We start from the raw sequence: 17218 nt of genomic DNA on the forward strand, positions 1-17218 counted from the left end.
TTCAGGTGCACAATCTTAATTCAGGCAGTTCCTAACTTTGGAGTGTTTGACTTTTCAACCTCAAAAATTTTCTTTTGTTTGTATGTGTGTGGTTTTTATATATATATAAAGATGGCCATTGAGAAAAGAATGGAAAACATGAAAGAGAAAAAGGCAGAAAAAAATAGCAAGTTATAAAGAGACTCAAAGGAAGCAGTCACTTGAAAAAAAAATCAAGTGAACGGTAAGCAAAGTAGATAGACTCAAGGTAAATATGAAATGGAAAAGAAAAGAATATTAGAATCTTCTTATTAACTCCATCCTTTGTTAGGATCTCTCCTATCTGTAGAATAGTCACACAACACCTTCGGCCACCAGTAAAATGTAACTTGTATTTTTTGTGAAAGAAGGAAGGAAAAGAGAGGAGCCAGCAACAGCCACTCTAGATCCCAGATGATATAATAAGTGAAGAAAAGGAAGTGTTGCTGACTTGGCTTCTGATCCTGGCAGAGCGGGTCTGTCTCACTGAGTTCAGCATAAGAGAGAAGTAGCTGCAGTCCTGTGAAGAATGGAAAAGTTAACGTGGCTAGTGGCACTTGTGAATTCCTTCATCTTTTGCAATGGTGAGTAAATGCAAATATTTTCATATTCAGAGAAAGTTACTCTATAGGTGCAGAATATGCCTGTGTGTGTTAGTTGATTGTTCGTATAGGTATGTTGATGGAAGAATAAATATTAAAAATGCGGTGAAAACCAGAACTTTGGTTCTGCAGCTAATATACATTTACAGTCATTTTGCATCACATACAACTGGGAGATGTTTTTGAGAATGTAACGAACAGCCCAGTATTAAACAATTTGTCAGATGTAATGTGCCCAGAGTTAGAACAAAATAAGATTGTTCAGGATACTGGGAGGGTTTTTTCTCTGGCATTTTAGTTTCTGAAAAGTTCATTGTATGGTGGGAATATGTTCATTCTTTTGGAACATAACAACTTTTCAGAATTCTACTGGTGGGTATCGTAATTACAGTGCTGGCTATAGCTGTACCCATGGCTCACCTCCAGACAGACTCTGATCTCCATAACTCTGTTATGCTAGGCTACACTCATGTAATTGAGATCAGACTCTGAGCTGTCATTTTATATAGTGCTGCAGTTTCAAATGAAATGTGCTCGCATTTTACTAGTGAATCTGCACTGCATTAGGAAGAACTTGGAAACAGGATAAGGGGAAAATGTTGATACTGATTTGAAAGGTGTGCGTGGAAGCCCAGAATTACTCCCATGTTTTAGAAAAGAAGGTGGGTTTGTTATACAAAAGTAGAAGAAGTTTAGATGTATGTGAACTCCTATTTCAGTTGCTTACTTGGAGTTCTGTTTTAAACTGAGTTAAAAGTAACAGGAAGCTTTCAGAAAAGGGGACCTTTTCGGAAAGTAAAAGCTGGACTTTGAGGAAAATTCTGAAGCCATTTGCTAATGAGATGCTGCAGTTCTCAGACTATTTATGAAATTTGGACGGCTATCTGATAAACTGGAAGAGTGACTCACAGAACTTGGAGATGAGATAAGGATTGTGGCTCCAAATGCAAACCTGCCCATAGTTCTGATCCAGTGCTCTGGTTGGATTTCATCTTATAAAGATGGCCATGAACCAAGAAGACCAGATGCAGATCTGGACCTCCCCAAAGAATTCTTGTCCCAGTTCACAGATTTACTGTATGAGACCAGAGATTCAGGGAGCAATTTTATGCCACTAGGAATGTGGGGGATTGGGAGAGGAGGAGGGGAGAGGGTCTAAAAGAGATTGTCCCACTCTTATGGAATGGTCCAGAAAATGAAAAGATTTGAAAATTTGTACTATTTTAGAAGGTTAGCTAACCCATTCCTCTGATCAATGGAGGAATGTTCTCTAAAATACATTCTCCATGGTTTTGGCCAGTTTACTTTTAAATCCCTCTAGTGATGGGAACCCCATAATTTCCCTTGGGAAGCTACAACCCAGTTAAACAGCTCTCACTGGTAGGAAATATTTCCTATTCAGAAATGTTTCAGCATCAGTTTTCTTTTGCTCTGTTTATCCCATTACAGCTAGTTGTCTCTCCTTTGCGATATAGTAATTGTATCACTCTGCAAAATGCAGCAAGTTCTGGGCTGAAACACAGCAGCTGTTTAACAGCACGAAGCAACAATGCACATGCCGGGAAATATGGAGTAAAGGTTGATAAGTTTCCAGTTAACTTTACCAGAAAGGGGGTAGGGGTGGGGCAAAGCATATAGGTTCCTTAAAATACAGCTAGGTAGGTAGGACAATGCAAGTTTTTTCATAAAAACATGTCCCTCTTTACCAAGAGCAAAAGACCAGGTTACTGTTCTGTAAATTCCCAATATAGACTCTACATTTCTTGGAGCTCTCCCAAATCTGACCCTGTTCAACTCATACAAGCTGAGAAGATTACACGACCAGCTACTACTGAGCATACTGCAGGGCTGTTCCATTCAGTATATATGTTAGACTTCAGCTCTTCCGTTCCAACATGGTTATTTTCCTTCTGTCTTCCTTAAATCATATTTGTTTTTTCCTAGCCTATTCCCCTAAAAGGCCCAGCCCCCTTTGAGCCCAGCTGTGTCATTCTTCATTTCTAAGATAACTTGGACTTTCAAAACATTTGCAATATATTATATATATTTCACTCCGCTCCAGTTCACAGTATAAATAAAAGAACGACCCCCAAAGCTGACTCTGAAGCTAAGCTCTTCCCAGCTGGAAAAGGTTCCATTTAGAGCTACCATGCTCACCACTTCCTGTTTTCAAGTTTTCTATTTGTATCCAGCTAGCTCCTGTGGTTCGTTTGCTTCTTGTCATTTTTTGGACAAAGTTTAGAGTATTTTCTTGTTGTTTTTTTCTTGTTGTAGCATTGTGTTCTGTTTAGGAGACTTTTCATAAAATTTCTGAAAATCAGTGTCAGTGATCTGGCCTTTGTATGACCAGATTTGTATTCCTCCTCCTCCCCACCCCCCATTCCAGGTTTCATTATTGCAACATTCAAAGTGAATCTTTTCTGAATCTGACACCAGGGCTTTCATTATGATTGAAGTAGACATAGTTCCCAAAGAATGCATCCCAGTCTTTGCATCTGCCCAGGCACGTTATCTCAAATAATGTCGGCATGTCTGAGGTTTGTTATAAGTGGTAGAGGACCCATGTCCTGCAGCCCAAACTCCGTGAACACTCCTTGTCATGTCGGTTGGTCTGGAACATCTGTGACTTGAAGGATGAGAGGGGAATCTGTGAGTGTTCAACCTTGGCTTCTCTGGGGAGACTTCCAGCAAGCAGGCAAGAAGTACTAATTGGCATGGCAATGCTGGGGATGTGGTCACCTATGATAAGAAGCTGGCAGAGACCCACCACCAACTTTCACATAATGCAGGCCAAAGAACTGTTTAGTACCAACAGCTTGATAATGACTCTTAGTGACATTGCCCTGGTCTAGATGATAACCAAGACTCTCCCTTTTAATCTTGCTTCTGCTCATTGTTCTAGTTTTCCCAATAATTCTCCATAACTGATTCCTAGACATGGGTATTCACAGTCCTCTGCTGCCTGTAATGTATAGATGCCAGATCCTCAGCTGGTATAAATCTGTGTAGCTCCATTGATCTCAGTAGAGTCATTTGTCTCAATAGGGCTACACGGATTTATACCAGCTGAGGATCTGGTGCATTGTATTTATTTGGTATTTTGTTTGCACAACACAGATAGCTTCTATGCCTTTAATGCCTTAGACACTGGACATTAGGATTTTAAAAGGCCAACGCTGAGAGAATACAAAATACATTCATAGCTGTTAATAAGAATTTCACAATATTCAAGGAAAACTATTGCAAAACTCTGGACAATATTTGAGAAACAAATGGAAATGCTCCAATGGAAACTTTAAGAGCTGGGAAACTTTCCATCTCTGTTTTCAAAGTTCAAGATTGAATATTGAGACAAAAGGGCAGGTTCTCATCTCAGGTATACTGGTGTAAATGCAGAGTAGGTTTGGATTTCCTTGGTGTAACTAAATGCAGAATTTGGCCCTAAATATGTTAAAGGCATTAGAACAGTGGGAATGACTTTTTTTTCCTCCTTCCTCCCATATATGATAGACAGGTGTGTGTGAAGGGGTGGGAGGAGCAGTGGCTAGTCATGTTGTGAAAGGAACCTGCATGGTAGAGTATTGGGGCACCATGTCCAGGCTAGGGAGACCAGATAGCAAGTGTGAAAAATCGGGACGGGGGTGGTGGGTAATAGGTGTCTATATAAGAAAAACCCCCAAATATCAGGACTGTCCCTACGAAATCGGGACATCTGGTCACCCTAGTCCAAGCAGAACACTAAGGAACTCCTTGGAGCTGAAAGATCCAAAACAACCAGTTGTACTTAGAGGTAATATGAATATGTAACCACAGTCCTAGGAAAAGGAGATAATGGTGCTCCTTTCTTTGGACCTGTGGTCAGATCTACTACATCTCAGCAGAAAGGTACTGAAAATGGGAGTGAGTTCAGAGAAGAGCAACAAAAATAACCAGGGAGCTGGAAGAAGCTGCAGTCAGCGGTCTGACTGACCGTCCTGGATTCAGATGGTAATAAAAAACAGCACATATAAGATGGTTGTCGGGAGTGACTGTCTATGTCTGTGGCTTGGTGAACTCAGCCTAGTGGTGCATCCAGCATGGTTTGGTGTTACTGATATTCTTTCCTCTTTTATTTCCATCCCTCCTTTCCTGCTTTCTGCAGCCATGCTGGAACTGACTGGCTCCCACGACATTGAAGGGACATGGAAGAGTTCCATCACCTTGCCATGTGTCTACGTGCCTTCCCAGGACTTTGTGCAGCAAACAGTCATTTGGACCCTGGACCGAGATCAAAGCCCTGCCACCGTCTTTCGAAGGGATAGCTCTGGTGATCACATCATGTTGTCACGGTACAGAGGTAGGCTCAGCATCCCAAAATACAGGCCAGGGGATGTCTCTCTTGAAATTGAGAAGCTTGAAATACCAGACAGTGGACACTACACTTGCAAAGTCACCTGGACAGCCCAGAACAACAGCCTGCTAACAAGGGAGAGAACCACTACAGTTAAGGTTGTTAAAGGTAAATTCAGTAATAAACCCTTGCACCTATGTAGCATTTGTCAGTCATAAAGCACTTGACTGAGCTGGCTACATATCTTTTGGGGATGGGGTTATGCAGATGGACTTCCATGCCACACTGACTTCCCACATCCACAGAGTTGGGCCAGCATTTCCCATGGATTCTGGAGCTACATGCCTCTTCCTCACTGCACTGGCAGCTAGGGATCCTGGCGGCTCTGGTCAGCACTGCTGACCAGGCCATTGACTGTTCGGTTGTCAGTACCACGGAGCGGGGCTGGCAGGCTCCCTGCTAGCCTCTGCGCCGCCTGGCTCCCAGGAAGCAGCCAGCATGTCCCCGCTCTGGCTTCTATGTGTAGGGGCAGCCAGGGAACCACAGCTAACGGGAGCTGTGGGGGTGGCACCTGCGGACAGGGCAGTGCGCAGAGCTGCCTGCCTGTGCCTCCATGTAGGAGCTGAAGGGGAGACATGCCACTGCTTCCGGGAGCTGCTTGAGGTAAGCACCACCCAGAGCCTGCACCCCTGACCCTCTCCCAGGCCCCAACCCTCTGCCCCAGCCCCAGCCCTGATCCCCCCTCCCACCCTCCAAACCCCTTAATCCCAGCCTAGAGCACCCTCCTGCATCCCAAACCCCTCATCCCCAGCCCCACCCCAAAGACCGCACCCCCAGTTGGAGTCCTCACCCCCCCACCTCACCCCAACCCCCTGCCCCAACCCTGATCCCCCCCTGCCCGCTGAACCCCTCAGTTCCAGCCCAGAGCACCCTCCTGCACCCCAAACCCTCATCCCCTGCACCACCCCAGAGCCCGCACCCCCAGCCGGAGCCCACATACACCCCCAACCCCCTACCCCAGCCCAGAGCCCCCTCCCGCACTCCAAACCCCCCCACCCGGAGCCCCCTCCTGCACCCCAAATCCCTCATCCCTGGCCCCACATCAGAGCCTGCACCCGCAGCCGGAGCCCACCCCCCTGGACTCCAACCCCCTGCCCCAGCCTGGAGCTCCCTCCCACACCCTGAACCCCTCATTTCTGACCACACCCCAGAACCCGCACCCCCAGCCTAGAGCCCTTACCTTCTCCCACACCTCAACCCCCTGCCTCAGCCAGGAGCCCCTTCCCATACTCCGAACCCCTTGGCTCCAACCCCCCACCCCAGCCCGGAGCCCCCTCCTGCACCCCCAAATCCCTCATCCCTGGCCCCACACTGGAGCCAGCAACCACAGCTGGAGCGCTCACCGCCTCCCACACCCCAGCCCCCTGAGGCAGCCCGGTGAAAATGAGCGAGTGAGTGAGAGTGGGGAGAGCGAGCAACAGAGTGAGCTGGGGCGGGGCCTCAGAGAAGGGGCGGGGCATGGGCAGGGCCTCAGAGGTGGGGCAGGGGCTGGGCAAGGGTGTTTTGTTTTGTGCGAGTAGAAAGTTGGCAACCCTAACTGGCACTAGCCCACCCTAATGAGGGGGAAACAAGCCAGAGGATGGAATTCATGCCTGTGATGGGGCAGACCCCAGCTATACTCTCTCCCCACTCCAGATCATCCCCAGCAACAGCATCCCCAGGAAAACTCTGATTGGTGTAGCTATTCAGTTCTATGGAACACTAAGGTGTTAGTAGCCTGCCAGGTGTACTGCGATGCCAGGGCAAGCCCTGAAGGCACTTCAGCAGCTAGGCCTTTTAGGCACTTGCCCTGGTGGGTACACCGGCAACTGCTCAGACACATGGTTAAAGTGAAAGGGTATTTGATTAGGGCTCGCAAGAAAGGGAAAGTTTGAAAATACTCTAGATACCAAGGCTTAAACACTTCTAACTCAAAGTGAGGCAATAGCTGTTCTTATGCTTGTAGGAGGTTGGGGAGGGGAATCACATCAAGGGTTAGGATTCTTCAGGTCGACTGCCTGAGTTGTTCTCTCCAGTCCAGCCTTCTGTTCAAACCAAATAGAAGTTTGCAGGTTTCCAGGCCATGATCAGTCGGTGGTGTATGTCTCACTGAGGCCCCTCTGCACTGGCTTTCTGCCCAGCCTTTGTTGCTGTCCCACAAGTCCTGTCCTACACAGACCTGCTCCAGGTGCAATGTCCAGCAGTCACACCCTGTTCCACTTGTGGTCTCCCAGTTTCTGTGCAGCCTGCTCTGTACATAATTCCTGGGCATTTCCCTGGGCCTCAGGCTTCCCTGCTGCTACTGGCCATGCCGCCACGCCTTCTGCAGAAGGGCCAGAGAACTTCCTTGGTCCGTTCTTTCAATAGAATTCCTGCCCCTTCCTCCTTCCTGGCCTGTGGAAGATGATGTGTGTTGGGGAGGTGGTTGATGGGAATGGGTAGTTCCCTGCTTAGCAGATTCATCACAACTCCTTCCATGGGTGGTGAGCAAATATGACAGGGCAGAGAGATGGCTCAGCATCTGCCAAAGAAAGCCGTCTGTGCTGGGGGTATTCCGGGCAGCCATATTGCACTAGCATAGCTTGTGCAAAGCAGTCACTGGGCAGCCATGAACTAAGCAGAACGTGAGCAGGCAATGAACTACGTCACTCTGGAGAAAGGCCTGAACCCTGCATCTGAACAGACATGAAATCCAGATCTGGCCCATATTGTCCCCTAAATATATAATAAACTCCCAGATCAAATACTGCCCCAGTGTTGGGATAATTCAGACCTACATACTTAAGAACTCTATAGCAATTGTCACCATATAATTCTGACAGGTTTCCATGCCCCTCTTTTGGTTTACGTTCTGCCCCCGTCTCTTATTCGTACACGTTCACTTTTGGCACAGTTGGCAATTTTGAAAAAAAAACTTTCCTGGGGAACCTTAGGGTTGTTTGTGTGTGTGTTTTTACATGTTAAGGTTAGAAGAAAATAAGTATTTTAGACACTTTTAAAGAAACATAATTTTATAAACATTTTTAGATAATTTACAAAATAACAAGGATTATGGCAAAGTGATAAAGAAAGGAAAAATGTCCAAAAAGAGAGAGTTTTAAAATTCCAAAAAAGAGAAAAGTCCCTTAAATATGTTGAAATCTTTTAAGAGAAAAATATTTTATGCATTTTTAGAAATAAAGGTATTAAATATTAGTTTTTAGGAAAAATATTTTTTATGCATTTAGGTTACTTTGTAAAAAAGTGTGATAAATAATTGTATGTCTTTTGAAATAAAGAATAGCGCATGTATATTAGAGAAGATAAACAAGACACAAAGTGAGAGAGAACAGCCAAAAAAAGCAAAAGCCTCTTAGCCTGTAAACATCTTCAGGTCTGTGAAATTAACTCAGAATGTCACAGCTAAACACAAGGTGGAATAGATTGTGTAGCATGAGTAGTTAACACATATTTCAAGGGTCCAGATCTGTGTAGCTCAAAAGCTTGTCTCTCTCAGTAACAGAAGTCGATCCATTAAAAGATATTACCTCACCAGCTTGTCCCCCAGAATTGTTGGCATTTGTCTAGAGGTAGCTCCAGGGGGTAGGTGGTTTTCTCTTCTCTTTGCCATGTGCTCAGTGACAGAGGCCTTCTTGATGCTTTACATCTTTCTCTCTCCCTTTATTTTTCCTTTTTCTGTAACAGGCTAAGATGCTTGTGCTTTTCTCAGCTGTTCTCTCTCACTTTGTGTCTTGTTTATTTTCTCTTAAAATGCGTGCTCTATTCTTTATTTCAAAAGGCACACAATTCTTTTTCAGACTTTATGGCAAAATAATATAAGTGCATAAAGAAAATTTTCTTCTAAAATTGATATATGTAATACCTTTCATTCAAAAACTTCATAATTGTTTTCTCTAAAAAGACCTGTTAACATATTTCTTTTTTGCAGTTTTAAAATTCTCGCTTTTCTAACATTTTTCCTTTCTTTATCACTTGGTGATAATCCGCTTAAAAATGCCTATAAAATTATTTTTCTCTAAGAATGTGTAAATAAACCCTATTCTCTTGTAACCTTCACATGTTAAAACACATACACACACACACAGCCCTAATGTTCCCCATTAAAAAATATATATATATTTTCAAAATGGCTGGCTGCTTCAAAAACATACTGTGGTCCAGATGTGAGACTGGAGGTAGGACATAAACCAAAAAAGGGGGCATGGAACCCTGTTAAAATTGTGTGGCGATGAATGCTATGGAGTTCTTAACTACTGACCCAAATCCCTTTCCCTCTCGCTTTCAGTTGCAGTGACTAAACCTGTCATCAGACCAGGCAATCTGGGATTCACTGTACCAAAAGGGGCTAGGACAAGCCTGACCTGCTCTGCCAATGGGTCCCCACCCATCGTCTACAGATGGTTCAAGGGAGAGCCAGGAGGAAATGCAGTGCCTGTGAGCAATCACGCTGTACTCATGTTTGAGTCTCTGCAAACGTCTGACACGGGGAAATATTACTGTGAAGCAGAAAACAGAGCAAGCTCACAAGTCATAAAGCAGAGTGATGCAGTGCAGCTGACTGTGAGGGGTAAGTGCCCCAGACTAGTGCTTGGTGGTCTCTGAGACACTCCCAGCTGCAGGATGATAATGAGGCAAATGGCTTCGAGGGTTTTTAAAAGGATTAGACATTTATAGTGACACTCGCTAGGTTAAAACAACAATGGCTGTCAATCCACATGCTTTAGGATCACTCAGCTCACTGGCTGGGGTCATAGAAATGTCATGTATCCTCCAGTGGGATAGCATTGTACAGTAAAGTACATTATGGGAGGCTTCCAACTTCCCCCTAAAGATTTTGTATTTATCCAGTTTGTAAATTGAAATAGTAGCAGAATCTGATGTGTGGTCATTTCTCTCTCAGACCACACAAAACCAGCAACCACAGTACTCAGCTCTGAGACCAAGGCGAACACCACGGCCACGCCCATCCCAGGGAGAGGTAAGGCCTGCTCTGCACTGAATCGGAAGCAGCTTGGAGATTTGGACGGAAGTGATATTTTCATTGTGGTTGTATGTGAATGGTACAGAAGATGAGCTGATGATGTGACATGTCCCCTCATTTGCAGCCAGTTTTTAGCAGATGGTCTGTAGGCTGCTGAGGCACATGGCTTCCTGGAAATGACCTCTGCTGCCCTCGGTGACTTCCAGCTCCTCTCTCCCTTACTCCTTGGGAAACATATTCTCATGCTGCTGGACTACTTGGTTACAGCCTCCATGGGATGGCAGCTATTCTCACACTTGGGAGGACATGCCTAGGGGAGTTATGGATTTCCTTAGCTCCATTTGGTTACGCATAAGTTAATCAGAGGCATTAATCCTGCCCCTATCACCCCAGTGGTTTTGGGGGGCTCAGTATGTTGCAGAAACATGCCAAACAACCACTCTGCAGAAGTTCAAAGGTATCACAGCAGGGCCTTTCATTTTCAATCCAGAAGGGACCATCACCCTGACAGGTAAATCAGCACTGGCTCTAAAGGGTTTGTTTCACTGGCTTATTAGGCTAAACAGGGAAATGCCCTCCAGTCCTGCAGCTGCTTCATAGACCAGAATCAGATTTCTTTCTAATGCTGAATGACTCGTACACCATTATAATCACCTGAACCTTGCTTGATTTGCAGATCTGATCACAACAGCACTGGCAACTGGAAGTGACGTGCGAGTTCTAGTAAGGCAAGAAGTGACAATAGGTAAGGGGAGACCTTCCGAGCAGCTGGCAGGGAGGGAAAGGAGTCAAGCTGGAGGTTCTACGCTGACACCTGCCAATAGATTTTGTTGCAGGGAAAAGAACTGTTGGCATAAAAAAATGCAGAGTCTCACACTTTGCTTCTCTGTGTGTATAGATGGTCCATTCAATAGCACCTCCTTCCCAGCTTCCAGCCCATGTGGGTTTGTCCAAAACCTGATGTTTGCTTTGAGTTTCAGGATTCAAATGTACTGAAAATCTCAAAGTTAAAGTCAGCTGGAACTGTCATGATTTACTTAGTTTTTTCAGTGAAACAGTAGATATCTTGTGATTTTCTGAGAAAAAACCCAGCGAGTCTCAAAATGTCTGTGAACCTTGGTGACTCTTTGGATGAGTTGGGCTGAAACTAGAGTTTTAATGAGGCCCCAAACTAGATAGTTTCATATGGTTTGATGTTTGGATGTGAACATTTTGCACAGCTCTGCTCTGCACAGCTCCTACTTTCTCAGTCAGCAGGGGCTTCCTTTCATCTCTGAGTGGAGATGCTGACCTTGAACTACAATAAGCCCCAATGTCACAGCAAGAGGCAAGTGCAGGAACTCCAGCTGTGAGACAGCAGATCGGACTGAACCACTAACTCTGCTGTGAGCCCCTTCAGCCCAACTGGCTGACTCAGTAAAGGGACACAACCATAAACCACATAATAACCCAGGCCAGTACATTCGGCTCCCAAGGGAAAGGTCCATCATCATGGTTGTGGCTGTTGTTGTTAATTAAAAAGCAGAACTCCTTCCTTGCTTGAAACCTCAGCTTCTGCTGTTTTGATCTAGGCCCCCAGAGGACCCGCCTGCCCCTCTATCTCATCATCCTGATCGTTGTGCTCTGTGTGGCTGTGGTTATTGTTGTCGTCGCTGTCGTCTTGTGCAGGAGAAAGACCAAGGAGGGTGAGTGGGGTGTGCTGGGGAAGCTCAGGGCTGCTCTGGGTGATCAGGCTGACTCTACTGCTGAGGATTTCTGGGGGAGGGGGCCAATATTCTGCCAACGGTTAGCAGAGGCAGTTTTGAGATCTGCTTTAAAAACCTTAAGATGTTTGCTCAAGGCGTTTGAGAGAAATGTGGTCTGAGGTCATGGGAGTGATGTGTGTGTGCAAGTGGAGGATGGGATGGGGAGTGTTCTCTTGGATGTGTGTGATTTTTCTCCTGAGGATTAGGTGTAACTCACTCCAGACAGATAGGGTCTTCCCAGCAGGCCAGTAGTCACATTGCGCTCCCATAGGCTACTCACTGGCCTAGCTTACATACATGGAAATTCAGTAAGAAGAAATAATATTCTAAGCAGCTTTCCTCCATCCAGCATATAGACTGGAAGGAATGAGCTGGACGCAAATTAGAATACTGATGCAATACAAAGAAAGGAAAATGAGTCACTTCTCATATTTGAACACATGGGGGCAGGCATGTTCTATCAAGGAAGGGAATAGACAAGGTAATCATAATCACAGTGCCTGCCTTCCTAGATTTCCTGTGAGCACTGAACTGAGTGTACTCTGCCTATCCATTGCAGGACTGTGAATGACATCTTGCAAGTGTGTGCTCCAGAGATGGTTGCTAGGAAATCAGAATGGTTCCATTCTCTAAAAGCAGCTTCCAATTGACACCAATCCTCAGCACATATCCTACTGACTGACTCCTAGCTGAGACTAGCTCAGCATGGATCCTACTGGTGAATCAGGGGGTAACCACTTCCTCTCGCCTCACTTGGTGGAGCCATTGCCTGCATACAAGAGACCAAGAGCGGTCATGAGCAGGACACAGAGAATCTGCACCCCAGATAACCAGACACCAGAGGCTAAATCCACTTTAGTGTCTGCTCCTTAGCTGGGCAGGCACAATACATCCAGACCCAATAGTAAGAGCTTTCTAGTGTTCATTTCAGAAATGGGAATTTCAAAGCCAGATAGTTATGAATATATAATTGTTGTATAGAAATATCAGCTGGGGAGGGGCAGTGAGATGTAATGGGCTGAACACAAGGCTGGGAGGTGAGAACTGCTGGTTTCTAATCCCAGGTCAACTGTGACTTTCAGCTGGTCATTTAACCACTCTGTGCCTCCATTTTCCCATCTGTAAAATGGGAACAAAAAATGTACTTAGCAGGGTGCTTGAGTGGATTTATTAATGTCTGTATAGTACTATGAAAACTTTATACAGTGCTATGTAAGTTCCATTTATCATTATTAAATCTTTTTGCAAAGATCACCTTTTTTAAATAAAACTGATTTTCTCTGTGGGGTAATAAAAATGCAAAATTTTCACATTTGTGTTTTATTCTTTTTTTCAGATAATCCGTACGAAGTAACATAGTGAGTAAGATTCATCACCTGTCATGCTGAGAAAACTTCTGGGGTTGTACTATTGACTTTTGTGGCAGGAAAACTATTTGCCAAGTGAAGAATGAATGTCCTCTTTCGTTCTACAAAAGGAGAGGTTTGAATATCTTAATGGTGTATGTGATTGACAGCATGAAGGTTTAGTTATTCACATAGGGAACAGCGACAGAAATGTTCTTGAATGATATCTTAGAATCACACCAAAATTAGAGTTGGAAAAGAACTATTGGCTCCTCTGTTCCTTCACCAAAGAGACCAGTGCATGATTGTCCTCTGTAGTGAATTCCCAGTGTTTTGTCCAGAATCTAAAGAACAGGAATTTCTGGTTCTTCCCTTGGGATAGTATCCCAGTTGAATGGGTGTCCCACTCGAGAACCATTTCATGATGTTCATCCAAAACTGTCCTTTGCTGAACCTCTTTCCATTACTCCCTGGTATTTTTTCCTGGACCATCCTAATCCTAAATTTGAATCCCTGTGTCCTATTCTTCCATTCACTAACAAACATACACAAGACAAGCTGCCAATTTAAAGGCCCCGACAATAAAAACAACGCGTAATGTGGGAGCTGCTTATCCAGATGCCAATGAAAGCGATCATAAGAGTGTATGTTGCAGTGTGGTATTCTGCCAGTGAAATTTGCCCAGGTGCTATTCTGTCACTGAAGTTTGTACAGCAGTATGTTAAAATAAGGTCTAACTCTGACCAATATTGTGCACTGCATGCTGGGACTTCTCTTTGTTGGTTGCACCTTCACTGTAAAGATGTGACCAGTCATAGGCCACCTTGGGGAACTTTATCAGGTGCATTTGGTCCATGGGTTGCAATTTGTCCACTATTTGTTCTATTGTTTATTCTCCAACAGCCAAATTCCCCACGGGTGTAGCCCCATTGAGGTCAGTGTGGTAATGTCAGCTAACTTTAGGGCCAAATTCTTTGCTGATTGTTCTTGGTTGCCTCTTCTTTTGTATGTGACTCTCTCATCAATGTTGCGTGTCTCTTTAAGACAACTTGCACAGCCTCCCATAATGTCCCTGGATTAGTATCAGGAGTCTTGTTATTCCACAGCTAATATTCCTCTGTCATTTAAAAGCAGAGGACCAGAGCCTGATCTCAAATACCCCACTGCAAATCCAGAGTTACTCCACTGAAGTTAGTGGAATGACTCTGGATTTACCCTGTTCTGGTGTAAGTGAGATCAGAATCTGAAGATGTTGAGTCTCCCTGGCCCCTTCCTCTAGTTGGCAGCCAGTATCAAGCGGAGTGCCCCAAGGGTCGGTCCTGGGGCCGGTTTTGTTCAATATCTTCATAAATGATCTGGAGGATGGTGTGGATTGCACCCTCAGCAAGTTTGCAGACGACACTAAACTGGGAGGAGTGGTAGATACGCTGGAGGGTAGAGATAGGATACAGAGGGACCTAGACAAATTGGAGGATTGGGCCAAAAGAAATCTGATGAGGTTCAACAAGGACAAGTGCAGAGTCTTGCACTTAGGACGGAAGAATCCAATGCACCGCTACAGACTAGGGACCGAATGGCTAGGCAGCAGTTCTGCAGAAAAGGACCCAAAAGTTACAGTGGACAAGAAGCTGGATATGAGTCAACAGTGTGCCCTTGTTGCCAAGAAGGCCAATGGCATTTTGGGATGTATAAGTAGGGGCATTGCCAGCAGATCAAGGGACGTGATCGTTCCCTTCTATTCGACATTGGTGAGGCCTCATCTGGAGTACTGTGTCCAGTTTTGGGCCCCACACTACAAGAAGGATGTGGAAAAATTGGAGAGAGTCCAGCAGAGGGCAACAAAAATGATTAGGGAACTGGAACACATGAGTTATGAGGAGAGGCTGAGGGAACTGGGATTGTTTAGTCTGCGGAAGAGAAGAATGAGGGGGGATTTGATAGCTGCTTTCAACTACCTGAAAGGGGGTTCCAAAGAGGATGGATCTAGACTATTCTCAATGGTAGCGGATGACAGGACAAGGAGTAATGGTCTCAAGTTGCAGTGGGGGAGATTTAGGTTGGATATTAGGAAAAGTTTTTTCACTAGGAGAGTGGTGAAACACTGGAATGCGTTACCTAGGGAGGTGGTGGAATCTCCTTCCTTAGAAGTTTTTAAGGTCAGGCTTGACAAAGCCCTGGCTGGGATGATTTAAGTGGGGATTGGTCCTGCTTTGAGCAGGGGGTTGGACTAGATGACCTCCTGAGGTCCCTTCCAACCCTGATATTCTATGATTCTATGTTGGACTTTTGTTTCAGTCAAAACACGAGGAATGATGCGAGAAGACAGACTTGTTCAGGAGTCAATGGCAAATGCACGTATGAGGAGGAAAAACCCAAGGTCAAAAACTACTACATGCCAGAGCCTATGAAAGAGAATGACTATGAGACAATAAGCATAAAGGAAAACATTGAATACAAGATCCTTCTGAACGCAATGGAATCTGAATATGAAGTGGGGGATGTTCAGTAGGGAACCAGCATTTTCATGCAAGCAGGAGTCAGAAGATAGAGCTGGAGAGCTTGAACAGTGACCCTTCACCAAGGGACACCCTCTTTCCCATCTGTCTTCTCCTCTGATAAATATTCTAAACTCATTCCTTTATTTGTTCAAGGGGAACTGTGTCACCTTCTGCTTCTTCAGCAAATTGAGCTCTGGCCTTTGTTAGCTAACTGTTTTATGCAGTGATTAATTTGTGAGCATCCTGGAGGAGGGGGGGTCAGGGTTAAAAGGGCTCCACAAAAGTCTTGAAGCTGGAGATCAAGGTAAATAGTAGATTGTAACATACCTAACAAATGATAATGAAAACAATAAAAAGATCTATAATGGTAAGTGTACGTTCCCTGGCTAGAAAGTTACTGAATGCTTAGGGCCAGGGAACTTTGTTAAAAGGAGGAAAGTTCTCTGGTTTCCTCCACTACAATTAAACCACTGATTTTACATCTTATTTGCACTCAGGTCTTCTCCCCAAGATTTGGGGTGGGGTGGTAAAAGGACCGTAAGGGTTTGGTTGATGTCCAGGGCGTGTCAGATTGGAGCTGATTGTTTTCTAGAAGAAGGAATGGCATCTTTCTTTCCTGCCTCTCTTCTGGAAAATCAGAGTTGGTGTTGGGGAAAACATTACAGCTTGACTTTAGGGTGGGGACACAATATAATAGAAATGTTGCAGAACTTTGTCATCCTGAGTCAGAGCTTAGAGGGGAAAGAAAGGAGTGGTCTAATAATATGAGCAAGGGTTTGGGAACCAGAAGTGGGAACCTGAGTTTTAATACAGGCTCTGACACCGGCTTAGTGTGTGGCCTTTGGTATGTGTCTCAATCTGACTGCTTCAGTTATTTATCTGTGTAATGGAGATATTAATACTGACCTATCTCACAGGGATGTTGTGAGGCTTTCATGTTTGTAAAGTGCCTTGAACATAGCAAGTGCTTGATAAGTGCTGAGTATTTTAATATTCTCCCAGGGTAATCGCAAGGGGTCTCAGGGAGTCTATTGAATCTTGACTCTGACCACTTTGATCTTTCATCATCCAATGCATGCTCATTCTGTTTCCTGCAATGTATTCCCCTTGCTCTCTTGTCTGATGTAACTCTGCAGAGTGATTTGGGGTACAGCGTGCCCTACTCAAAATAAAGTTAGATGGTATTTTCACAATCATTGGTACAGTCTCTTCGCACAAGTTTTCACAGACATGCAGCTTGCCTGCCATTGTAGTGACAGCACAAGAGGACATGTGAGTTTGGGTCCTAAAGGTTAGCTCACAGCTACTTACTCTAATGACACAAATAAGGTTTTACTATTTTGTGCTGCTGTCAGACCTGCTGAGCCAGGGTCAGATCTGCTCTTAGTTATACCATTGTAACTTGGATGATTTAGTTGGGGGTTGGTCCTGCTTTGAGCAGGGGGTTGGACTAGATGACCACCTTCCCTTCCAACCCTGATATTCTATGGTTCCATGAACTCCACTGAGAATGCATAGCAGCTGTGCACACAGAAATGGTACTGTGCAAAGATAGGGCAACGCTGGCTGCCTCACACCACTGCTGACCAGGAGCAGCTGCTGCACAAAAGGGAGATGATTTTTCTCCTGAGCTGTAAAGCAAAACTAGCCAATCACCAA

At 44.8% G+C, this 17218-nt stretch overlaps 1 protein-coding gene across 2 annotated transcripts; it reads left to right on the forward strand.

Moving 5' to 3' along the window:
- Positions 1–360: 360 nt before the first annotated feature.
- VSIG4 (V-set and immunoglobulin domain containing 4) lies at positions 361–16752 on the forward strand. 2 transcript variants are annotated; one of them, XM_027822571.3, is made up of 8 exons: positions 361–602; positions 4762–4956; positions 9275–9556; positions 9890–9967; positions 10647–10715; positions 11542–11655; positions 13052–13073; positions 15357–16752. In XM_027822571.3, the coding sequence occupies exons 1-8, from the start codon at positions 548–550 to the stop codon at positions 15568–15570; spliced, it is 1029 nt and encodes a 342-aa protein (XP_027678372.2). In that variant the 5' UTR covers positions 361–547; the 3' UTR covers positions 15571–16752. The 2 variants fall into 2 exon arrangements, with proteins under 2 accessions (XP_027678372.2, XP_027678371.2); XM_027822570.3 differs by having other exon boundaries at positions 366–602; positions 4762–5118.
- The last annotated feature ends 466 nt before the right edge of the window (positions 16753–17218 follow it).

This window comes from Chelonia mydas, chromosome 9 (assembly GCF_015237465.2).
Source record: "Chelonia mydas isolate rCheMyd1 chromosome 9, rCheMyd1.pri.v2, whole genome shotgun sequence".
Classification (NCBI taxonomy): domain Eukaryota; kingdom Metazoa; phylum Chordata; order Testudines; family Cheloniidae; genus Chelonia; species Chelonia mydas.

Coding starts and splice junctions, on each gene's coding strand:
- VSIG4 (XM_027822570.3), top strand. CDS start 548: ATGGAAAAGTTAACGTGGCTAGTGGCACTTGTGAATTCCTTCATCTTT. Junction 11,656..13,051: donor CAGGAGAAAGACCAAGGAGG/GTGAGTGGGGTG, acceptor TCTTTTTTTCAG/ATAATCCGTACGAAGTAACA. Junction 13,074..15,356: donor AATCCGTACGAAGTAACATA/GTGAGTAAGATT, acceptor CTTTTGTTTCAG/TCAAAACACGAGGAATGATG.